General features: G+C 38.7%; 1 protein-coding gene across 1 annotated transcript in view; it reads left to right on the forward strand.

The window, feature by feature from the left end:
* LOC136716794 (MAM domain-containing glycosylphosphatidylinositol anchor protein 2) overlaps positions 1-26,842 on the forward strand; it is a 186,002-nt gene that overhangs the window by 103,811 nt on the left and 55,349 nt on the right. The window contains exons 8-9 of the mRNA XM_066694181.1: positions 6,945-7,238; positions 21,552-21,821. Of these exons, the coding sequence (XP_066550278.1) occupies positions 6,945-7,238; positions 21,552-21,821 (564 nt within the window). The remainder of the gene's footprint in view (positions 1-6,944; positions 7,239-21,551; positions 21,822-26,842) is intronic.

Genomic DNA, 26,842 nt, shown 5'->3' on the forward strand with positions numbered 1-26,842 from the left:
TATTTAATTGATTTTAATTTCAGTTTTATTTGCAGAAGTCTTATGCATGTGCTCTGAATCAAATCATACTCGTTTTTAGAGAAGTGAGGATTATCTTTTTCCTCTCACACAAAAAGATATACAAATGTAATGTCTATAAAGCACGTATATGCTCTGAAAAGATATCGGAGGGGACTTAGCGTAATTTGGGTGCGAGTTATTGTATGGTTTTGACACATGGACAACAACAATCTCTCAGATTTGCACTATTTTTATTAAAAGATCCACACTGAAATTTTAAAACACACAATGTTTTATTCATAACAAATATTAGGATAAGTACAGAGATTTGCAACATGATACTAACAAGATTAAAGGGTGCAAACATAACATCAACCACCGAATTCAGCGCAGTGCTGTTTTTGAGCTACAGGGTAAAATGCTATTAATCTTCATATTAGGCCTGTGTTAAACGTGGCAATAGATATAAGGATTCTCAAACTGCTGATTGTACAAAAGGAGAGACACAGTCAGAGATAACTACCGTGTCACAGATAGGATTTAATTAATACATAACAAGATGTAATTTATCAAAGAAAGAGGATGTATAATCGAGTTTTGCAAAGGAGGAGTTGCTGGGTATTTGTTCATTTGTCATGAATTAATTCAGGAGTGTGTAGGCTAGCTGAGAGGGTAAGTCGTTGATTAACGAAGCTCTGAAGATGTAGGCTGAGTGTTTTCTCTTCAGTTTGCCCGATCCCGATTAAAGATACCCATTTTATTTCACTTAAAATTACATCTCCAGAATGCCCAATGAGAATAATGTTTGCAGCCCAGCTTTTTATAACAGGGAGGGCCATAACATTTCTACTACAAATCTAAAATAAATTAATACGTATATACATACAGTGCATCTGGAAAGTATTCACAGCGTTTCACTTAATACTTATGTACATGTGCTTTTTTTGTTTATTATTTTTAATAAATTTACAAAGATTTCAAACAAACTTCTTTCATGTTGTCATTATGGGGTATTGTTTGTAGAATTTTGAGGAAAATAATGAATTGAATCCATTTTGGAATAAGGCCTGTAACATAACAAAATGTGAAAAAAGTGAAGCGCTGTGAATACTTTCCGGATGCACTGTACATACATAAAGCAAGTAACAGTAAAGTACAGCTCTTTTTTTGGGGTTAAGGTGAACAGCCTTGACTGCGCAAAGTGAGGGCTTCACCCAGAGAAAAACTCTGCGCCACAGATGATTGAGCATCGATGCCCACAGCCCCCCCTTGCCTGTTGATGTAGACCATGACGGATGTGTTGTCCATCCCAATCAGCACGTACCTGTCCCTTAGGTCTGGCAGGAAGAGCTATAGACCCAGGGACACAGCACAGACATTGCAGACAGCCCTAAAAAGTTGGAGTTATCCATCCACACTGCTGCCAAAGCAATGATACTTCCTGTGTGGTGGTTTAGACATTATAGAAATCTCCACGAGAGCCACTGTAGAAGCCAAGCGCCTGGTCTGGACGATAGCATGGATTTTGACATCTTGAACCACAGGTCTGTCCAATTGCTGTTCAGGATTCTCAAAGTCATGTTGGGGTGGGAACCGCCATCTTACTTGGGCCCCAGGAAGTAAATGGAATAAAAACCCTTCATTCAGCAAACAGCTTCACCAACACGGGACTATATGGCCTGGGGTTCCAGCCGAAAGCACATCAGTATGGGGAGAGAGTGCTGTAGCCACTGATAGGAAGGGGGAAACCGAAACAGTAGACCAGACCCCAACTACTCCATTGCATACCAGTAGTGGACGAGGACAGGACTGGGAAGCAGTACAGCCCATCATCTGTAGGAACACTTGGCATAGCAGGCTACACCGTGGTTGGAAGCTGGCAGTGTAGGGCAGTACACAGGATTGAACAACACACTATAATTTGATATTGAAGGAAGATTAGGCCTCTGTACTACATTGTCACCCCGGGGGACACAGGAGGGTACTAGGACGAAATACAGACAATCAATCAGGGGAGAGCTGGTTTGGCAGGTTTCACCATGACAAAATCTGAAGGCTGAGACATAATAGTGTAGGGCAGCACAGCATGCTGACAGCACACTATATGTAAACATTAGAATATAATTACAATATATAGCTATATACTACTATGAAAAACAAAACATGATAATACTGGAAAACTGCCTCACTAGCGGGTGCAGAAATGTTCCAGAGGGCAGTGCAGCATGTCATTGGAGAGAGCTTTCCAGTAAGCATCACACCAGTGGAAATCTGGAGGTTGAGACATGATAGCATAGCAATAACAATGCTGAAAACATACGGCATGAAATATACAATTATGCATATATAATTATATACTACTATAAAAGTATGGCTCGAGCTCTAGGCGCAGCATGGAAACTGAGCTGGGAGGCAGAGGGGAGGATCAATCCACCAGGGATGTGTAGAGCCTTATGCAAAAGAAGAAAGGGAGACATGGCCAGACTGTGGTTGCAACTGCAGACTATAGTGAATATGAAGCGATTGCTGAAGTCCGGAAACCACAGGGTCTCACCCAGTGCCTCACCTAAGTGCTGTAAGGGAAAGCCCTGTTGATAAAAGAGATTAAACAGTACAGCAATGACAAATACATGTGTATACTACAGTAGAATATATAATCTTTAATGGGGGGCGTATCGGCAGCTCTTCTGGAATCATTCAAGATTATTCCCATTGTCTCTTTGGATGTCATTCTCGACTTGTAAGAAAATAATCGTTTTGGTGACAAATTGAAGTATCTTGGAAAACTAACAAGATCTGGCAAATGTTCTAAATGAGTATTTCACAGAGGTTTTTACAAAAGAAAAAACGGATAACATGCCACAGGTTAACAATCAGTCCAGTCGAGAGATCAGGATAAATGAGGAGGAGGTACTAAAGGGACTAGCAGAATTAAAAACAAACAAATCACCTGGGCCAGATGGTATATTTCCAACAGTACTTAAAGAAATGAGGGAAATTATTTATAGGCTACTAACTCAAATATTCCAAATGACACTTAGAACAGGGGATGTGCCAACTGACTGGAAGACAGCAAATGTCATACCAATCCACAAGAAAGGGGACAAAACTGAGCCAGGAAATTACAGACCAATCAGTCTCACCTGCATCACCTGTAAAATGTTGAAAAAATGATTAGACAGAAAATAGAGGAGCATCTTAATGAAAACCATATTCTTGGAGACAGTCAACATGGGTTTAGACGAGGCAGATCATGTCTTACTAATTTATTACAGTTTTTTGAACTACAGCTGTAGATCACATGAAAGCATATGATATGATATACATAGGTTTTCAAAAAGATTTTGATAAGGTTTCACACCAAAGACTGATCCTCAAATTGGAAGCTGTAGGCAATTCAGGGTAATGTAAGTAGATGGATTATGAACTGGTTGATGTATAGGAAACAGAGGGTGACGATTAGAGGAGTTGCTTCTAACTGGAGTGAGGTTGTTAGTGGAGTTCCACAGGGATCAGTACTTGGGCCTTTGCTTTTTCTAATCTATATTAATGATGTGGACTCTGGGACAGTTAGTAATCTTGTCAAATTTGCAGATGATTCTAAAATAGGTGGCTCAGCAGATACAATCTCGGCAGCACAGGCTATTCAAAGGGACTTAGATAATATTCAGTTGTGGGCCGACACCTGGCAGATGAAATTCAATGTGGACAAGTGCAAGGTATTACATGCAGGTAACGAAAATGTCCACTATAATTACACTATGGGAGGTACAGAACTAGAAGTAACACATGAGAAAGACCTAGGAGTCTATGTGGACTCCTCACTTTCTCCATCCAAACGCAAACAGAGTGTTAGGGTATATTGTCAAAAGTGTAGAACTGAGAACAAGGGCAGTAATTTTCAGACTGTACAATGCACTAGTTAGAGCTCATCTGGATACTGTGGACAGTTCTGGGCTCCACACTTCAAGAAAGATATCGCTGCTCTAGAGGCAGTTCAGAGGAGAGCAACCAGACTTATTCCAGGTCTGAAGGGAATGTCCTACTGAGAGACTGAGGAACTGAACCTTTTCACCCTGGAACAGAGGAGACTATGTGGGGACTTGATTCAAGTCTTCAAAATCATGAAAGGCATCGACCACATCAAACCAGAGGAGCTTTTCCAGATAAGCAGGGACACATGTGCCTGGGGACACAAATGGAAATTGGGATTCGAGGCATTCAAGATGGAAAAGAGGAGACACTTCTTCACACAGAGAGTAGTCACAATCTGAACAAACTCCCCAGTGATGTGGCTGAAGCCGACAATTTGGGAATTTGGATAGGATCCTTGGATCACTTAGTTACTAATGGACACCAAACGAGCACAATAGGTCGAATGGCCTCCTCTCATTTGTAAACTTTGTTGCTGCTGTGGAAGCCTGTTGCTGCTTTAAATTGAATTAATAAAGCATATACTGTAAGCGATTGCACTGGAAGCAGTGCTTTATGCATTCATATATTTAAAACTAATTATCTTATCTACATTGTGTGTTAATGCATTCATAATTATTAGGGCCCTCTTAATTAAATAAGAATATAATTTAAAATAGTGATAATCATATAATCTACATATCAATTCAAATTATATTCCATACTGTTCACTATCTGTACTCCCTTCCTGGAACTCTCTAGGGCACAGCCATCGAAATGATCACTTTTCCATTACATAGTACTGCTATAACTACCATGCTTTTTATTGAGTGCAGTCTTGTATCTCGGATGGTAATAGGACAGTCTGCCTATAGCTAATTCAATTACCACCGTTGACAGATGTTGTTCACTTGAGACACATTGAAAAACAGGTGGTCAAGTTTCCATTTGTTTTTATTTTTAATTACCCAGGACAGCCCTGCTGTCCTTGTTTTCCCTGCATGTCTCCCGTGAAACTTATAAAAGTTGTCTCTCTGAATTTGGCTTCCATATGCCCACCTTGCAAACTATGCCCCACTTGTGTTGCATTATCTGCAGATTGCCACAAGACAATATCCTGAAGAAATAACCATCATGTCTATTATAAATCATGGTGGAAAGAAAAGGAGGGGAAAAAAAAGGCTGATCATATCAAGTTTATTCATTATCAGTACACTTTTTAAAAGGATATTTTTATTATGCCAAAGCACACACCCTTGACAATGGCCTCACGAAAGAGTTTACATTCATAAGTACAGAACCACGGTGCAAGGGAGGAACAAGTTTATTGGCCTTCCGATTGTCCTCTTCTTTTCCGGTCCTGTCGGCTTTCTTGTGGGAAGTCCTCTTGCCCCTACTAACTTCCACAATCTCTTCAGCCTCCCAGATAAAGAGGAGCAGGTTGGTCTGCATCCGCTGTTCATCGCCCTGAAAAGCCTGGATCAGTGCGGCGCTGGTTGGAGTGTGTTGATTTCAGCGGCGCCTGTCAGGGGGTAATCTGTATGCAGTCCTCAGACACAGAGAGTCCCTGTATCGCAGCGGGGTCCGGCTCGGGTCACTCTGCTGCTCAGCGATGAGATTACTGTGCCTCTGGGGGGTGGGGGATGAGGGTGCTTGAAGGTTCTTCACTGACACTGTTTGCCAATCGCTCTGCTCGTGAAGAGGGCTGCTCTTTGGCAGTCTCGGGCAGCAGGAGGACTCACTTTGGCAAAGAAATCTACATGTGACTTACAGCGAGGGTCTTTATTTTGGGGGGGAGGGGGATGAGGGGTGCAGAGCCCGAGGGAGTATAGCAGCCAGCTTTATGGGCATTGGTTTAGTATTCAGCTTGGATCCCGCTGTTTCAGAAGCGTACTAAGGAGCAATCGTTTGAACTTACAACCCTGTTCTCAGGTCTTTGGTGCATTACCAGGGTCTTTAATGGCCAAGTAAAGCCTATTATTAGCCTGGGGGGGTGAGTCTATATTAGACTTTAATAGGGCATGTAGATCTTTATAGGTCTAAGACATTAGTAATGCATTATATCAGGCTAACACCCATTAGCGGATGGTAAAGACATATCTGTGGGTTAGACTTTCTTTGCTTCGTCTTAACCAAAGATATCCATCAAACTCTTTTTTTTTTTATTTGCTGGCTGGGTTTCCAAAACTGTCATTTCTCTTTTTGATTGATTCGAAGTGTTGGGTATTCATTATTTTATTGTCCTAAAATATTTTAAGTCTGCCATTAGTTAAATGTACAGCTATGATTCATGAACTCAGCCTCTGGAGCGAATGAGCCTTGAGGCCCGGGCAGGAGCAGACTGATAGAGAGCAGCCAGTATCTCCACCGCACTGGAGACGGGGTACGGCACTGTGCTGTCCCAAAGGCCTCCCTCAGCAATTCGCTTCCTTGGCTCATTATAAGTTGTGGAATGTATTAGTATGTTTTGTTTTAATTTCCCCTAGCTGTTTTTTTTTTGTCTTCTTTTCACTTCAGAGTCTTACTCATTTCAATTGCATAATGAAATAAGCAAAACATAATAATCAACCCTCAAAAAAATGATTGAATTGAATGTATTTTTGTGTCACCTGGAAACGCTATGTACAAATCATACTACTCACTAATGCAAATAAACATTAAACATAGTTATAAAACTTCAGAAATGCATGCAGTTTCACAATGCACATCCGTGGTGTGAATTCAATGAGAGACACTTCCAGCAGATTTCAGGCCACCCAATTGTAATGAAGGCATATAATAGGGTTAATAATAGCTGTTACTACACTCAGAAAACAAGATATACAACAAAATAACATCAAATCTATAATAACACTCACAATCTCTCACCACCATGAGGGTGGGCTGATCTCCCTCCCTGTCTTCCTTACAGCAGCAGCAGACCTACTGTTCCACACAGCCGAGCCACAGCCGGATTGACCCACTGAAACTACCCCTCGTAATGAATTGCTAGAACCCCATATCAGTTCCTCCTCTGTTTTTCTCTTTCTTAGTTCCTCCGAACCTGACAGTCCCCAGAGGAAAGTCACCTTTGGTGGCCCAGGAAGGAGACACAGTGGAGCTTCAGTGCCTTGTTTCAGGGAAACCCAAGCCCATCATCCTGTGGTCCCGGGCGGACAAGGAGGTGCCCATGCCCGACGGCACAATGCTGACGGAGAGCTACGATGGGATCCTGCGCATCGTGAACGTGTCCCGGGAGATGACAGGCTCCTACCGCTGCCAAACCAGTCAGTACAATGGATTTAACGTCAAGCCCCGGGAAGCCATAGTAGAGCTCATTGTGCAGTGTAAGTGTTTGTAAGCTTTGTATATCTCCAAACTTAAGCAAGCCATACATGTGCATATATATATGCACATTGTCTGCAATTTCACTGTATTTAAAATGATATTGCGTCTTATGTTTTTATAATCATGGAAAGGTCACTACAGAGGTAAGTATATGTAACCATCTGATACCATGATGAGTAAACGCATTTACTTGTATTTGGCATTTAATTACTTTGTACTTAGGAGCTGGATGTAAAGCGGATGCTATAAATAATATCGACATCTTGACTAATTTCTTTAAGGTGATTCAACTATAGGGTATTGGGATTTTATAAATGAGCGCCTTGTATTTTCAGCTTATTTAGAAAATGACGTCAAATTATTAGTATATTCCACTGTTTGGAACATCTTGTATATCCCATATATGCATATCCCATTTCTATTGACGTCCCCAATGTATTCACGGACTAAAAAGTTCATTTGATTAAATATATAGAATTCCAAAGGCCACTTTGAAGAGGCAAAATAATTGATTATGAGGCTGTCAATGCATAATGGAAAATGTTGAACAGATTTCCAATCCTAGTTCATACAGGTCAACAGTTTTATTATATGATTTGATGTATTTACCACAATGTCATTGTTTTGATGCAGTGGACTCCCTAAGCAATTGCAATGTATTATTCTCAGCAAAAAATATTCTCAGTAATTAAATGCTTTGGGCTGTTGCAGAATATATATAGTTATATTTATTAGGTGCACAACCTCACTGAGTAAATAATTCCAGTAAAAGTGAGCATATAGATTTCATTTGGTATATACACACTACTGTCTCATTGGCAAAAAAACTTTACAGTTGGGAATGTATATGACTCAGTAACTTGCTAACTCCTTTATATTTATTTTCCTTCCCCTTGGTGTCAAAGGGATGATGAATGCTTTACTGTGAATAATCTGTCCAGAATTCATGCTATATAAACATTCATTGGCTCATAAAGTTATAATGTGGCAGTTATGGCAATTAACATTGTCTTTGACTGAGAGTTTTTCAACATATTTACAACATTACAATTTATACATTTTTCTGAGGTTTTATTTTTTAATAAACATGTATTTATTTATTCTAGCAAGACCTTCAGTAAGGAAGACATTAATTGCCTGAAATGTGTAATTGTTTAATAGTTCCTGTGGAAGGCTTTTCCAAAGCCATACTTATAAGCAGTCAGAAGCCATTCTTATGTAAATAAATGTAACCAATCTATTAATGTGAATACGGTACATACAGTGGGAACTCTTTCTGAGATTTTCTTTTTGATGTTTTGTTATTATCGTTTGTTTGGTGTTGTCCTAGCTTTTATTATAAACAGCAAGCATCAAAAAGGAGACAATGTGTTGCCTTTTCGAGGGGCTATTATACAGTTCAAAACTAGACTCAGTCCGATGAACTAATGACATCTTTTGTAATTTTAATTGGGAATTTAGAAGGGAGAATTCCCACAGGGCTCGAGTAACAGAGTTTTCAGCCAGCCCTTATGTTAAATAGGGAGTGGGTATTGATTAGGCTGAGCCGGAGCTCGGTATTTATTCCAAAGCTTGGTGTGAGTGCTCCCTCTGGTACTTGCAAATCTACATACCACATTTTAATTAAACAGCCTGACAGAACCCCCACTGTGGGGACCTTTGGCTGATAGCTGGGAGTCAGAGAAAGGGGTTTATTGGAGCGGGTCGTGTATCTGTGCGAACGAGTACAGGCTTTATGCTCCCTCTGGTGTTCGCTGAATAAGAGCTGTGTGTTGTGGGATATTGGTGTGAAAAGTGAATAGCGCTGGACACTGAAGAGAGCATGGTACAGTGGGGCGAAGGAGTTGTTTGTAAGCAGTCTTGGGTGTGATCAAAAGCCCCAGGAGCCTGTTCAAATCAGCAGTGTGCATTTATAGGGGTTGAAAGACATCCAGATGCACACCCCCGCGCTTTCAAACACAGACTCGCACTCCCTCTCTCTCACACTTGTTACACTTAACTCCGATAATGATAGGCCTTCCATTTTAAAAGTAAACCAATGACTTCTGAGCCTTACCACATGCAAGGTTTCTTTTAATTTAGAAAGTTAACAGCCAGTGCATATTAGTAAGCTATAATCCCACAGAGCAGGGAGTAGTTTAAAAAGTGTTTGTTTTCTCAGACACATCCCTCATGACTGGACTGAGGTTGTTCCAGAAAAAATGGGACAGATGGCCTTTGAATCCCATCCCTCTGTATATTACCAATGTAATTTCCAGTAGAGGATAATAACTTAATAACTGTTTCCTAATATTAGATACAAAGGGATTATCGTGTTATCAATGAATTTGTCTCAATGCAAACGATATTATTACTGTCCCTGTGGTATAATCATACAGACCATTCTTTCCTTGTTCTTTTTTGGATGACCTTCAGATGTGTTCAGATCTTAGACTATGTTCTCTGTTGGTCATCCATTGAAAGCACCAAAAAACGGTTTCATCCGTTCATGACAAATGTTAAAAACACAATAAAATATTTGTTTACTGAACAGTTACCATATATTGTCAAAGAAAAAAAAAAAACATTGGTGGTTCTTTTCATGACATAATTGAAAGTTCCTGAGAGGTTGTTTTTTTTCATTACCTTGAAGAGGTGCTTTATTTTTTCCTGCTAGAATTGGTTGTGAATCATGTCTCTCCATCCACTATTTTCATTACAAAAAAATGCCTTCTTTTAGGAACTCTTCATTTTTTTATAATGTCCTTCCTTTAATAAACATGATTGCTGTGCCATGCGGTTCGGCATAATCCTGTTCTAAAATCATTAATTTTGATAGGGTCTGGGCGCATATGTGTACTAGTGGATAATGTGTGCTTATTTCTGTAACAGCTGAACTCTGTTGTCCCTGTTGACAGAGGGAAACAGACTCATGGAAAGGAGAGATTGCATGTGGATATACCCTGGCATTAAACCCTGAAAAAATATTACCCTGTTAGATTGGTGATGAAATGAAAAAGCATTTCCCCCCTCCCTTTCAGTAACAACACTAATTCTTAAGCACCATCTGTTTACTCACTTCCATTCCTTTTTTTTTTTAAACATCGGATGTTAAATGCTCGTGCACTTTATCATTTCTACAGTGCTCTCTCTGTGTTCTTTTCCCTAACTGCACACAACATAGCAGGGCACATTAATAAAGCAGGGATGCTCTAAATGGGTTGCAGTTGAATGTGTGCATCTCATATCTGATTTAATTATCAATGCAGTTTCATAAGATTACTATAAAGAGCAATGTGAATATTGTATACATATATATATATATTATATATATATGTATGTATGTATATATGTCACATTAAATATGAAATGCATACGTTCAACTGCAACACATTAAGAGAGCTCTTGGTTTATTAATACACCCTGCTATATATTAACTCTATATATATTAAGCTCTTTATATTTTTACATTATCATCATCAGTCTTTATCTGTCCACAACTAAATGAAGGCCTCCCCAATATGTTTCCACTTCCTTCGATGCATAGCGTTTCTTTTCCCATTCATGCCAGCAACATTTCTTATGTCATCTTCCCATCTCCTGTGTGGTTTTCTTCTAAATCTGTTGTTTGTTTCTTGGGATTCATTCTTGAGGAGCAGTGGATGGATCTATATTTTGTGTGAAAGTCAGACTGCTGTGAAGACATTTAAAAACAAATCACTTTTTTCAAATATGCAGCAAGAAATTATGTACCCACATGAGGAAAAAGCAACCCTAATACTTATTCGGCTACCCGGGCAATTCCCTAGGCAGTGCCTAATTTAATATAATGAGGCTTGTAATTAAATTATAGATTAATTATATCCATTTCTAGTGACAAATGTGGAATTGATTTTGGAGGAGAAAACAGTGTAGTTTTCATAGTGCAAATGCATTCAAAAGTTTAGTTCTTATTCTTAACTGAGAGGACGAGAGGGGGTGGATTCCAGTATGTTTTTATCATGTTATTCTTAGTAAATATGTGGACATTAAAATATAATTTATACAAAAATACTATGGTAATCTACTTATTTTATATTTTCTTTCAATAAATAACTTTATATTAATCCTAAAAAGCTTAGTATGGGATTTGAGGAAAGTGACACACTGTGTGGTTTGTTTCCTTACACTGAAACAGCCATCATCGCACGTTTACTTTTTGAAAGGGCTTCCATGCTCTCGAATACAAGATAAGTACCGTCTTTTAAAGTCTCATAGTCAGAGGCGGCCTCCTAAGGGTGGCTTTCACATAGCATGCACAACATAGGAGGGAACAAAGTGTTTTCTACCTACTGAAGCCAATCCTTTACCCCGTGATGCTAGAAAAATCCCACTGGCAGTTTCATGAGTCAAATCTTACTGGTCCTAAGAAAAAGGTTTGTGTTATTTTCCCTGTGGAATAGTCACTGGAGAGCCAAAGCCTTATGCCCTTGAGATCAGATGATTTCTTGAAGGCTGACTTGACTCTGTTCTTTACTCAAAAACCCAGAGGCCACATTTTTCAAAATAACTTTGTAAGGAACATCTGATCATCCTTCTTCTGGATCTCAAGTGCACTCTCCAAAAGTAGATTTCATTTTTAATGTTTTTATGGTTTCATTTTCACTTTTTTCCACAGGTTAAAAGTACATATTTGGTTTCAAAATATTAGCCCTTTAATGTCCTACCACTGCTTGACTTTGACTTCTGGCAAAGTATGCCCTTCGGTTTATGAAACCAGTGATTCTTAAATATAAATATAGGAAGGCAGCTTGAACAAGATCAGATGCATCAACTGGAATATGAGCACCAAAAGGCATTATGGCATAAAAACAGAGATTGCATATAGGGTTACTGAAAAGTAGTTCTTCCCAACTGGTTCAAGGGCACAGATAGTTTTATGCTGTCATTTTAATGAGCAGCATTCCCCAGGAACTCCCCTTCCCATTCCCCTTTAAAGGCTCAAGGTTGGCTGCATAATATCGGCCCTACCCACACGCTACTGCTACTACTATTAATGATCGTAATCATAAAATAATAACAATAACTTGAATCTGTGCATTGCCTAAGCACTTTGAACTGGCACATACAACTGGACAAGCTTCTCAATGTGCCAGTCTGAGGGGAGACAGAATGTCAAGGACTGACATTAAGAAAGCAGAGTGATGGTTCCTGCATTTATTATAGCAAATAAGGTTAGGATTCAATTGTTTTGAAAAGAAAAGTGTTATTCGGTACAACACACTTCATTGTCATTGTCCCCACAAAAATAGCTACAGCACTTAGTCGGGGCTTTAGAAGAAATTCAGCTGAGAATGGTTGACCTTGAATGTTGACCCAAGCCTCTATTCTTCAGGTATAAACTTTAGCCACCATTTAATCACATATGTACATTGAGAAAATATCAGGACCAGGCAAGAATGAATTGAACAGCAGTTTAAGAGACAAAACTAAATCAATAACAACAACAAAAACACACACACACACAAACAAACATACAGACAACATGTTCAAGAGGAAGCACTGGAAACTGTTGGCACCCAGTTAATGTAATTTCAGTACAACTGCTTTGTCCAGATGAGAAACTCCTGAAATCCAGGGTTGTGAATAGGTGAAAGGGTTAATAACATTTATTGGCACCGTAAGTCATTCCAAAACTGCAGGATATTCAATTATGTATACTGTGATTCAGCTGGATCAACAGCGTGTACAAGAGGCAGTGAGGGATTACAGAAAGCTGCTGGATTTGTCAAAAGATCACAACCCAATTAGACGCAGAGGTTGATGGGAGACTTAATGACATTTGGAAAGGTCAAGTACTATACACGTCATTCACACCTGCTGCTGCTGATGATGAGTGGGCAAAATAGTGGGAAAGAAATTGGGCTAGGAAACCGATTGCAACATTCAAGCGCTGGTTGTTTTCCGTGGAAATGTTGATCTGTCACAGGAGAACTTGTGTTGAGATGATGGACAGCGAGTGTAGGGTGGGGAAAAAAGTGGATTTTGCTCATCCTGACTCCATGATCGGTGTCTTTTCTGAAAAATGAATTCTGCAATTGTGGGGGAAATACAGATCAATTAAATGAGTTCTTACTCCAGGAGAAGGTCTCTATTTGTCCACTGATTGATCAACATATAGATTATGATATCATCCTTGATACAAAAGGATGCCACTGAAACTAACAATCAATCAATGAATTCCTGCTATGCTAGCAACTGCCACTTTAGCATATCTATTACTTTCGTATGCATGTTTACTAATGTGAACCCTCTGACCTCACTAGAAAGGTGACTGCTGTTATTACTTTGAAGGCTGGATGTATTTATTAATTTAATGTATGCAGTAGGCAAACTACATGTAACATGCAAAACCCGTGTGGGCTCAGGCTGTTGTTAGGACTTAAACTGATGTAGGCAACTTGTGATGTAGTACAATGGGGTCAGGTCTCCTAGTTTGGCACTACAGTGCAGCATCACAGTTCAGGATAATGTTCTGAATGTTATGTAGGTGTTAGGCTAAATAATTTGTAAACACAGGCTTCCTATAACATTGAGAATTTGTATTAATTTATTTTTGGTTTGTTGTTATTTTTTAATTCACAGTTTTCTGTGGCATATATTGTTTTTCCAGGTATTTCCTCTAAGTTGACCAAACAGGGTAGTCAAAAGTAGGCTATCTATTATTGCATAGAAGGTTTAGAAGGTTTGCAATTCACTTCTAAACAGAAATCCTTCCAAAATGTCACGTACATAATCAGTCATCTCAGCACTGTGTATTAACATCACCGGTCACTCCGAAATGCCGGCTTTTCTGTCATTTCTAGTGACAAATGTGCAATTGTTTCCGACTCAGAGCTCAAGAAGCCAGTTTTTCAAATGTATTGCAAGATGAAGTGTTTGGGAGGTTGAGGACTCTCGATTGGCTGAGACATTAGAGCTGTTTGGGGCCTTCTGCAATCTCGGCCCACTGACTGGTGATAACACCATATATCCATTGACTGGTGGCCACCATATCCAGGGTAAATGGGGGATGAAAATAGAAATGTCATTAAAATAAAACATGTGGACATGGATCAACTTTCATCATAGCAGTCGTGCACACGGCCTGTATATTGATGCTGTTGTAATGTTGGATTGTTTGATTGTTGGATGATTTAATTTAGATGGGCAACACATCATTAATTGATCTTTTTTATTAAAGGGTAAATTGACAACTTTTAACAGTGCTACGCTGAAATGTCATAGAAGCTCTGAGATAAAAGTAAACACAGTGTGCCAACACAACGTGCGCTGTGCTTTAACATCCTAGCCCCTCCCAGGACTTGTAGGATCTTAGCCCAGTGGAGACCCAGAGGTCCTTGAAAGGGAGCAATTAGGTTCAGCAGCTTGTCCTGTACAAAGAAGTTTTAAATTAACAAGTAATTAAAAGGCTTTTGGAGCACACTGATGGAAGCTCTTCTGCAACGCCACTGTAATTTAATGAGCTCTGAAACAAGGTGCTTTTTTTTTTTTTTTTTTTTTTTTAAAGAAGCCACACCAAATGCAAAGATTAATGAAAGCAGGGTGAAATTACTCTAAATGCTTAATCTTCCCACCCTGCCTTCCCACAGATAACTTGAATTTCCAATACAAACGCCAAATAACAAGCGCCTAATTATTGGCTTTGTGATTATTGAGAATGAAACCGCATATGCTTCTGATAACGGGGATGCTTGTCTGGAGTATCGAGTCCTGTCAGGAACGTACATTTAAATGCTGCTGTTAGTTAAGCATTTCATTCAAAGCCAGCTCCCTGTGTAATTAAAATAGAGCTAATTTATCCCCACTAGTATTCATTAAAGATTAATTTATGTAGATTCGAATAAAACAGTTCATGAAAAGTGTGGATTTCAAATCATTTGTTCACGCAGTCCTTAACTGAAAAGATAAATCACTTTTTCAGTGCAGAAAGTTACAAAAACCAATACACTGGAATGAGTTGCAGCAGAAGCAGAATTCGCAGAAGTCAGTGTGTAGTATAGGTAAAATGATCTAAAAGGCATCCATTTTCATCTGCCTAGTCTTCAATCACTACTGCCTCATCCTGAAAAAAATAAAAATAATATCAATGATAAGCACTGACATCTATGTATAAGGTCAAAGCAATACATTCTAATAATAAACAGGCTTTGCGAAGATCAACGCCCATTCTGTTATCGGCTGTTTAAATATGGCACATTCGAATCTCTCCAGCCAGACATTAAACAGACTCCGAAAGGCTACCTCGTTCTCTTGGCACCAAAATGAGAAATCTGAGTGTTTGTCTCGAGTAGACCGTCAGTTTCTCTGGCTTACAGCAGTCTTAATGTGTCGCATCCTGCTGTCTTGGCAGAGTCGATCGCTTTATATCTCCACACCTGCGCTCAGAGACTCCATTTTTTCACGGCTGTTTTTTGATTGTTGTGTTTTTTCTATTGGGGGGAGGGTTTCATTGTCTCAAACCTGCCGGGCACAAGCGGTCTGTCCCATTATTCCTGCGGCTGGAGATCAGCAGGCTGCAAAGTTGAAGGAGAAGTCGATATTCTGTGTTGGAGGAAATACACTATAGACGCAAATTAAAATGTTATAAGAGCCACAGAAGGTAGTTGCAAGAGACCAGTGCCATATCTGAATATATGTGTTTCGGCTTATGCATTCCTTGAGGAAATAACAATAAATAAATGGGTGCACATATGTCAAATGTCAAATTGCCCTTCTAGGAACATAAACTGATATCATGATGGTAAATAAATTGATTAAATTACATTACACGATAAATAAATTACAAGATACTTTGTCATACAGATCTTTCCTATGAAATCAAGTTTCTCTATTTTAGGCATTCTGAGCACCCATACTTGAACCAAAGATGTGACCGTGATAGAGAAGAAAGGTGGATTAATGAATGGCTGTTTCCGTTTTAAAACACTCTTGGATGGTTCAATGGACAAAAACAAAGGGATATGTTATCTCTGTGAAGGTGAATGTCAATATCATAGCAGCACATCAAATGTGTGAAAGTCAAACGGGCGAATGTTCAAAGTGGTGTACGCCATCAGACTACAATCCAAGAATGTGCAAATCGCGTATTTCAGTTTAGTTAAATTAACTGCTATAATTAAACTCATATATAATGTAAATAGTCTTGCATTTTATTTGTTAATGTAGTAGATTATGGATCACAATGCTGTTTAATGATAAGGCTTCTATTTCTCACATGATCTGCTACATGTCAGTCTCATCTCCCTCCCTGTAAGTGTCAGCCCACTTTGTTCTGGGTTGCGGTTACGACCGGCAGAGTGCAGCCACACTGTGTCCCGCTGTCGATTATTAGTCACCTGCGTGTCACCCAGTTTTTTTCAGCAGCAGCTATTTTTAACCTTAATTTCTGCCACACTCACTGAGGCTTGCATTTTAATTTCCGCAACATATCATTGCCAGTGACAGCATTTGCATATTTCAATTTATTAGCCGTGTCTATTAAGGACAGTGGGAAAAAAAACCTTTGAAAAGGACTACGAGGAGATATCTGAGCCCGGGCCTCCACAGATAGAGAGCCAGACTGGATGTTGCCGCCTGTCAGGCACACTTGTCAGGCTGCCGTGAGATCAGTGGGCTCGAGGAGGCTCTGGAGAGGAGGCTTGTCATAAGAGACAGGAGGGTGCAAAGGACACTTGTGCTTCAGAGAGATTTTCCAGATGTTATCCTATGGAATCCAGACTCAAGCCTGCATTACAGGGAGACGTAACCTTGTAAAAACAAGGTACAGGGAAGAAAACCCGTCTACAGAAAATAATGGCACAAGCGCCTCTATTAAACTACAGACTCTGTGTTTTAATTGGGATATTTATACCACACAGCACAGAATGTAATGCATATTTAATTAGCTTAATAATAATTTACATTGAATAAGAACATTGTGAATGTTTTACAGTGAGAGGCAAGATTATTCAGCATGTGTTGCTAGATTTGTTTCAATGTATAGTATTTATTAATATGAAGTGTAATGTTCCAATATTTATTTTGACAACATAGTTTGTCTTATACAATGCGTTTGTGCATCAGAAATAGCTGATCATCCCCGAAGACAAAGTATTTATATAAACAGTCTGCAGATCCTGCACACTACACTGGCGCTTTACTATCCTGACTATTTCTGCAAGACATTTACTGTAATTCGTCATATACAACCCAAGCTGGCTTTGGACCTGCCTGACAAGGGCAAATGTGCAATAGTGCAGCTTAACCTCAGATCACTAAGGGCTAATTATGAATCTTACAGTGTGTAGCATTCTGTCATGTGGCTTTTGCACGTGCCAAAAAGTTTAAGTAGAGCTGCGGATTTTATGTTGTTTTCTGTCATTGATATTTTTATTTGAATGGCCTCAAAAGTTCTGATGAATATTCTACAACTCTGTGCTGAAGAAAAACAAGGCATGCTGCTTATGGCATTTGGTCTCAGGGGGCCAGGCAGCATTTTATCATTCCCTGTACTTTAACATCTGGTATTTGCTGTTGTACTGTCGCAGTGCTTCAGCTTGAGACACGCAACTGCAAAACCTGAAAGTAGACCATGTGAAGCAGAAGGAAATGGGATATGCTGACCAAAAGGTGCAATTTTATTTTATTTTATTTTTTTCTGGACAGGCATTCATTGAATCCGTTCACTTTTTTCTCACTGTAGTCAGACTTCTATCATGCTGAGGCGTATCGTATCGTTGCTTGAAGCGGTTTCAAAACTCTAAAAATACTTGGTCTTGAAAAAAAAAAGAAGGAAAAAAGCATGCGTCATAACTGACTCACCCTTTTTGGTGTGCTTGAATAAAAGGTGACCGTTTGAAGTGTTGATTAAACAGAAAAGGCATGGTTGCACGAAAAGAAAACAAATATTGCTATTCTGAACACCAGGCTATTGTGAATATTGTTTTATGTTGAGGAGTCTCTTATGAGAGCTGAGGATGTGTCCAGTAGAAGCCAATGTGAATCCAAGCTTTAAAATATACTGGAGAAGCCAGCAGGTTCTTCTCTGGTTGATTCCATTATTCACAGAAAGACATGATTATTATGTTGAAAACTGTTAACTCTGGAGAACATTCACTACACTAAGAACAACCATTAGAATTGTACATCAACTTCTGAGCATTGGCAAAATATGACCAGTTCTTACGCAACTCTTCCATTTTAGTGTTCAACTCTACGTATACACGTATACAGCTTCAGTTTTTCTTTCATCTCTGCTGTATCATTTATGTCTGCTTATTTGTGCCAGTACAGTGTGTCGGAATATACAGAAATGGAGCTGAAAAGGTTTTATCCCTTGTTCCTTTAAAGTTCCTCTCAGATGTTTGCTACCTGCCTGTCATACGTGTCAAAGACATTCATCCTAATGGATGGAAAACTCAATCTGAAAAATTGTTGCACTGAAACAATTACTGTATGTAGGTTATCCAGAACTGAAGGGCTTTCTTATAAATCATAGCAGGCTTACATATCATTTTTTGTGTGTGTTTTTGTGGTTGCTTTTGTTTTTTTGTTTTTTTTTCATAAAGTAAGTCATCTTATGCTTGCATTCTTGTGAAAGAAAGAGGTTGTATTAAAGGCTGTAGATTCTGACATACAAATACAAGAATGTATGCAGCAGTGTTCATCTCTTCATGCATGCTTGTCAATGCTAACCAGAAAGGATTTTATTCCCTTTTCTAATACCTAGTAAGCAATTCCTGTCATTTGGTTTTCAGTCAAGCTCAAAGCTAAATTAAGCAACAAGTTCAAGGGTAAAGGTTGTTTCATTTGAAAGGAAATAACATTTGAATAGTGAAGAGCTTAACTGCAGCTACACAGTCATTTTTGCAAGCTTTAAACTGTCTGCAATCTGTTTGCTGACATTGAAATTGTTCAAAGTAATACCTGCTTCAGCAACCTTTCAGTATAATATCCTGGCAGAAACTTTAGGCTGCAAAGTGTATTCTTCTTGTGGCATGTTTGTAATAATGCTCCTACCATAAAACACCTACACTGAAGTTCCAGAATAGTTCCAAGATTTTTTTTCCCTATCTTTCTAAATGAAAATTGCACACAGTAAATATGACAATTTTCTTCTAATTGAACTGTCACCTGTATATGGCAGGAGTTTTCAGATGAAAACTGTTCAGGATGTTGCCATCAACATCAAATTCACATGTTCAGCTACAGATTTATGTATGTATATATTTATGAATTTATGTATGTTTTTATTTAAGTTTAGTTTGCTAGACTTTGATCTTATTTACACTGTCTAGCTGAAATGTATAATTAAAATGTACATGGAATGACCATCACCATTAAGAACTGCATGAACAGCAAAATAATAATGACAGTATGGTTATTATTATTTTTTTATCATATTTGTCATATATACATTAACAAAATACCATTGCAGCCAAAGCAATGCCCCCAGGCCCTTAATGTGCATCATATTGCGCCTTTGTCACAATAAAATTAATCTCTTACTTTAGCAGTCAGAGTACAAGTCTAGTAAATTTACACAGAAATTTAATAACCAGTTTGCAGAGCAATATTGAGTGATCAGCCATGTTGAACACTTTCGAAAGGTCAACAAACACAGTCCCTGTAAACAAAAGCTTGCAGCAAGCTGGAACAATATAATTTGTAGCACAAGCAATAAATGAAATGTGTCTTTGACCTGGGTAAAATCTCAGTTAATGTAATTTTTGCATGTTGATCTTGGAATGGTTACAATTAATTGTATTGTCATTTTATATTACAGCTCATACAAATGACTAAGCAATACATGTATCATTTAAATCCACAACATGTACTATGTTCGTGCTGTAAGAGTATTCTCAAAAGGCATGGAATTAGTAGTGATAAAACTCTGTTAATGATACTCTATTGTCAGCTTTTAATAATATTGTCACAAAACCTCAAGCTACTGTTTATTTTGTAAATCATAAGTGTGTGTGTGTGTGTGTGTGTGTGTGTGTGTGTGTGTGTTTGTGTTTGTGTGTGTGAAGTAAGACAAAGTGATAAGACAATGATCTCAGAGAGCAAAGCTCCAGCACAGATGTAACCTTAAGGCAGGACACATACAATAGGTGAATATAAAGAGTAAACTATATACCCTGTTCTGTGATCGTGCAGGAACCTGTGTCTGCCCTCCTGAGAGCATTTGACAGCAACATTGGACTTTTGTCGTTGCGGATCAGATGCAAATGCAACCAAACTGGGACCATGGCCTTGGTTTTCAGAGGTGTATATATGTGTATATATGTGTATGTATATGTACTGCACCAATACCCCAGAACATGAGACAATGTTTCAATTAAACTCTATAATTATGTTCAGAGGGTTTATGCACGTATTATATTAGTTACACACATACAAAAAAAAACACAGAAATACACGTTAATCAGTTCAACTGATAGTTGGTTATGTAAAGTACTGTGCGTCTGTCTCCTAAATGCACTCGTCTGCTATGTTCATCACTGTCCGGTAGTTAGTTCAATTTGGTGTAGTGTCTGTCAGAAGAGCTGTGGACCGAACTCGTATTTTCAACTCATTACGTCTTGCAGTCAAGTATAAGGATAGTATAAAGAGTATCCATTTGTCTCTGAAATGTGATTATTCATTTAGGCGCGAACACAATCCCAGATGTTTTGGCATGAATAAAATTGAAGCCAGACTGTTATACTCTGGTCTATAAACAGTTTTACCTTGAGTTGTTTGCACAGCATCAACCTGGGAATGTCTTTGATAAACGGATGCACTAAAATAAATAAAGTATGCATTATGTACATGACCTAAACCAAAATGATCTGTAAGAAGTCCTCGATTGTCTGCAGTGAAACCTTTCTTTTCCCTCATTTCTCATTAAACTGCATTCACAAATGGAATTCTTCTATAGCTAACCATGTTTTATCTGAACAGCTTTATCAGACGCATGGGATTGCTCATAATGAACTTTATATGGAAGATGTGACTTTTTAAGAGCATCACATTAACTCGTTATTCACAGTTATTCTCCTTGTGCTTTTGTTCCCCAATATGACCATACAAATCAAACGGTGTGGGATCTCTTTCAAAACCGCATTCGTCTGCAATTATGGAACCTTCCTTCCACGTTTTCTGTGCTGCTGCAGTTGTGTCAGCCGGTGACTCAGTGTTTATGTAAATACAGATGAATCGGCATCATCATTTTCTCAATTTGTGTGTGAGGAATAAAGGAGATTAACTCATCAGGAAGGCGAATCTTCATTATCCGGCTAAGTCCGTGCCAACGTGTGTCTCTCTTGCAGATCCCCCCACGGTGGAGCCGGTGTTCACTGAGATACGTCAAGGCCTGACCCGGAATATTGTGATGAACTGTCGGGTGCTGAGGGCCTACCCGTCACGGGTCCTGAAGTACGAGTGGAGGCTGGGCTCCAGGCTGCTGAACTCGGGCCAGTTTGACTCGCGGGACGACACGGAGTACATTGTGCGCAATCTGCAGCGGGAGGGCTACGGGGAGTACAGCTGTGACATCATCAACGAGGCCGGCGCAGGGAGGTGCAGCTTCCTGGTCACAGGTACCACTTTGGCAGGGATCTTTTTATTTTCTTAGATATTTCTTAATTTAAATTATTTTATGATATTCAATATATGGGTTTTGATTCTTTTGTTGCTTATCCCATGGAAATAAGGAGTAATACATTTTTTGTGGTATATAATACAAAATATAGATGGCAAATTCACATCATGAAGTTTTCAAAACAATCTTTTTAAGGACACAATTTCTACATATCCCCATGTTCTGCTAAGGTTGTTTACATGAGTGTTTGTCAGTATTTCAGTACACATCTGCGTTTCAAATGTATATTAACAAAATATGTTAGAAAATTAGATTTACAGAAATACAAAGGTAATAAAAAACAGAGTAAACAACTCACATTCAGTAAAACTCTTCAAATTAATTTTCAATTCCAAGGAACATGCGTCCCTGCTGATCTGGAAAAGCTCCTCTGGTTTGATGTGGTCGACGCCTTTCATGATTTTGAAGACTTGAAATAAGTCCCCACGTAGTTTTCTCTATTCCAGGGTGAAAAGGTTCAGTTCCCTCAGTCTCTCAGTAGGACATTCCCTTCAGACCTGGAATAAGTCTGGTTGCTCTCCTCTGAACTGCCTCTAGAGCAGCGATATCTTTCTTGAAGTGTGGAGCCCAGAACTGTCCACAGTATCCAGATGAGCTCTAACTAGTGCATTGTACAGTCTGAACATCACTGCCCTTGTTCTCAATTCTACACTTTTGACAATATACCCTTACACTCTGTTTGCGTTTGGATGGAGAAAGTGAGGAGTCCACATAGACTCCTAGGTCTTTCTCATGTGTTACTTCTAGTTCTGTACCTCCCATAGTGTAATTATAGTGGACATTTTTGTTACCTGCATGTAATACCTTGCACTTGTCCACATTGAATTTCATCTGCCAGGTGTCGCCCACAACTGAATATTATCTAAGTCCCTTTGAATAGCCTGTGCTGCCGAGATTGTATCTGCTGAGCCACCTATTTTAGAATCATCTGCAAATTTGACAAGATTACTAACTGTCCCAGAGTCCACATCATTAATATAGATTAGAAAAAGCAAAGGCCCAAGTACTGATCCCTGTGGAACTCCACTAACAACCTCACTCCAGTTAGAAGCAACTCCTCTCATCGTCACCCTCTGTTTCCTATACATCAACCAGTTCATAATCCATCTACTTACATTACCCTGAATGCCTACAGCTTCCAATTTGAGGATCAGTCTTTGGTGTGAAACCTTATCAAAATCTTTTTGAAAACCTATGTATATCATATTATATGCTTTCATGTGATCTACAGCTGTAGTTCAAAAAACTGTAATAAATTAGTAAGACATGATCTGCCTCGTCTAAACCCATGTTGACTGTCTCCAAGAATATGGTTTTCATTAAGATGCTCCTCTATTTTCTGTCTAATCATTTTTTCAACATTTTACAGGTGATGCAGGTGAGACTGATTGGTCTGTAATTTCCTGCCTCAGTTTTGTCCCCTTTCTTGTGGATTGGTATGACATTTGCTGTCTTCCAGTCAGTTGGCTCATCCCCTGTTCTAAGTGTCATTTGGAATATTTGAGTTAGTGGCCTATAAATAATTTCCCTCATTTCTTTAAGTACTGTTGGAAATATACCATCTGGCCCAGGTGATTTGTTTGTTTTTAATTCTGCTAGTCCCTTTAGTACCTCCTCCTCATTTATCTTGATCTCTCGACTGGACTGATTGTTAACCTGTGGCATGTTATCCGTTTTTTCTTTTGTAAAAACCTCTGTGAAATACTCATTTAGAACATTTGCCACATCTTGTAATGAACAAGATGTGGCAAATGTTCTAAATGAGTATTTCACAGATATTATTTCCAAGATTATTTCCAAGAGTATTTCCAAGATACTTCTATTTTTGCCCTTTATCTGCTTCACTTCCTCCTGTATTGACCTCTTGCTTTTGTAGTATTGAAAAAACTCTTTGCATTAGTTTTAGCTCCAAGAGATATGTTTTTTCTATTTCCCTCTTTGCTTTCCTGATCCCTTTATTAACATCTGTTTGCAGTTCAGTATATTCCTTGTATTTCGTCTCGTCTCTATCTCTTTTGTATGTGCTTTCTCTTTGTTTTTTTGCATACTTCTATTAAACCATTTTGGCCAAGGGATTTTGTAATGTATTGGTTAGTTAATACAGGACAATTCAACCTATACTAAAAGCAAAAGCTTTTTGGTCCTGGCTTTATACATTTAATGATCTTCAATTTTCTCAAGTGCTTCCGTTCACACTAAACCAAACACATTTTATTTTGTGCTGAGGCCATTTAAAATCAAATAAAACCTAAAAAAACACGCTATTTTGTCAACCTTATGAATAAAATATTTGTTAGTACCTACAGACCAAAGCATTTATCAACAAAGTATAGCTGTTTGCGATTACATAAAGAAAACATGCTTATTGGTGCAGCTCATGAATTATTCATGTTTAAGTTATAAATGAGCCTTTTCAAGAGAATATACATTTACATTGGGGGGGTGACCCGATTAAAACCTGATTGCTTTGCTGGCTATTTTTATTTTGAGATGTGTGCATGTGCAGCAAAGGGAAGCCTCACGGTGCTAGTACAACACACTGTTATTGACAGCTTACAAAGCCTGACATGTCTTTGCTGTCATCGCTGAATTTCCATTTCTGACAGGACCAGCGCTCTCTGGGATCGTCCACACACCCGAGAAATCGGCAAACATCAGCGCGTTCGCTGCTGAACCCCAAACAGTTCGTTGAGATTGCTGGGGTAATTTGTTGCTTTGATTTTGTGCTACTTTATAACTAGAACAATCTCTCTAGATACCAATTTTGAAAAAGTCAAATCTATTCAGCACCTTTAATATTCATAGATGGAGAATCCCAGATGGTTAGAAAAGCATCAGCCATAAGAGGTAGAGAACAATGTGAGGTACCATCTTGTGATATCCCAAATAGGTCATACTAGAGATGTTGCCTGGAATAATTGAACTTACTCTGCATTGATAATTTCCAATATTGAGCAGCAGGAATCAGACACAATTATGTCTCTTATTGCCCTCCCTCAAGATTTTCTGTCCCGACTTCGAACCATCTGCACTCGGTAAAAGCCAGAGTATGTACAAATATGTGCCTGAGACTTGAAGGAATACAACTTAAATGATGTTTGCAACACATTTAAATAAATGAATAAATCAATAAATAAAAAATAAATAAACCATTCCCATTGATTTCCCTGTAGAATAATGAGTAATACGGCATAATATTTGCAATTCTGCTTTTACAGTATGAGAGAACAAAAAATAAAAGCCCTGCATTTTTAAGATTAAAACTACAATGCTGTAGTCCCTAGAGTAATGAGGTTTTAAAAGTAATAACTCTGCAGCATTTGTGCTTCAAAAGCCCACTTCAGGGAGCATGGTTTCCTGTGCATGCTTTTGTGAGCTTTATATGGGGAGAATATGAATTAAGATCGTGATGCACAAACCACACAGTCTGAACATGTGACCAGAGGCGTGTACTGTTCAACGCATATTTAGGGGCTTGATTTAAGCATTGAAAACTGGAGAGTTGTACTTGAAAATCAGTAGCGTAAATTAACTCTGAACTTCTCTGGGTTAAAGTGTGCTTTAGAGCTCAAACGTTAAGCCATGGAAAACACTTTCCGGTATTCTTTCCACGGCTTGATGTGACATCTGTAGCAGCACATTAAATGAACCTCCCAACTATAATGAATGCCTATTAGATTATGGTGCAACTTTATTGACAGGCTTTATTTGAGACATTCAAAATGCAGGGTTGCTCTAGGGCAACCTTGATTCCCCACAGAGACGCACAGTGGCAATGTCATTGAATACTGAATTAAAAATGGAGCTTTACAACAAATTAGCCCAGTAACTGAATGTTTTATGTTGTTCGGTGACCTTCTCTTTGTCTCCTTCCTCTGGTGTAAAATTCAATTTTCTGTCTGTGTTATTGAAAACTGCTGGATATGGTGCAAAATCTAAAGACGACGTACAGTGAGAATACAAAGATACTTTATCGCATTCCACTGCTAAACCAGAACACATAGTGGGTGCTGATTTGGATAATACCAGTGAAAGGGCTACAGCAAGTAACAAGTCATTGCCCCAGTGACAGGAGTCAGATCTGTGTCATTGTCCTCAGCCAATCACTTATGAGTGGGCAGTGAATTCTGTTGTACAATCAAGTGCAGTTCTCTTTAGAAAGCTATATGACACTTGTGCCAACTTTGGAAAATCCTATTTCAATATCCAGTGCTAAGCCTTTTGCACTACCATGAGTGCCTTGTGTATTGTATATGAATTAATATCTGCCTTATATATGATTTTTGGGTATTTTTTGATGAATTCACCTTAAGTCGTGCTACAGTCAAGAATGTGTGACTCCAGTATGTGTTTCAAACAGGTTTTATCATTTTTTTTCCCACAATTAGAAATAAAGTATCACTGTAAGACCTTGATGGTGCAAACCTTTTCAACAGCATCTGTGTCACTTCAGGGCAAACTCCCTAAAGATGACAGACATAGTCTGATAGTCTTCTTTCACCTGGGTGAGCATGGGAGAGACAAGGTTAAGTAGTCTAGTTCCTATGGACAACAACCTGTCGCAAACTGTTACTAAGGGCCACAGAATACAGGATGCACTTACAGAGGGGGAAAAAAGTATTTGATCCCCTGCTGATTTTGTACGTTTGCCCACTGACAAAGAAATGATCAGTCTATAATTTTAATGGTAGGTGTATTTTAACAGTGAGAGACAGAATAACAACAACAAAATCCAGAAAAACGCATTTCAAAAAAGTTATAAATTGATTTGCATGTTAATGAGGGAAATAAGTATTTGATCCCCTATCAATCAGCAAGATTTCTGGCTCCCAGGTGTCTTTTATACAGGTAACGAGCTGAGATTAGGAGCACTCTCTTAAAGGGACTGCTCCTAATCTCAGCTCGTTACCTGTATAAAAGACACCTGTCCACAGAAGCAATCAATCAATCAGATTCCAA

The sequence above is a fragment of the Amia ocellicauda genome, chromosome 21 (assembly GCF_036373705.1).
Source record: "Amia ocellicauda isolate fAmiCal2 chromosome 21, fAmiCal2.hap1, whole genome shotgun sequence".
NCBI lineage: Eukaryota > Metazoa > Chordata > Actinopteri > Amiiformes > Amiidae > Amia > Amia ocellicauda.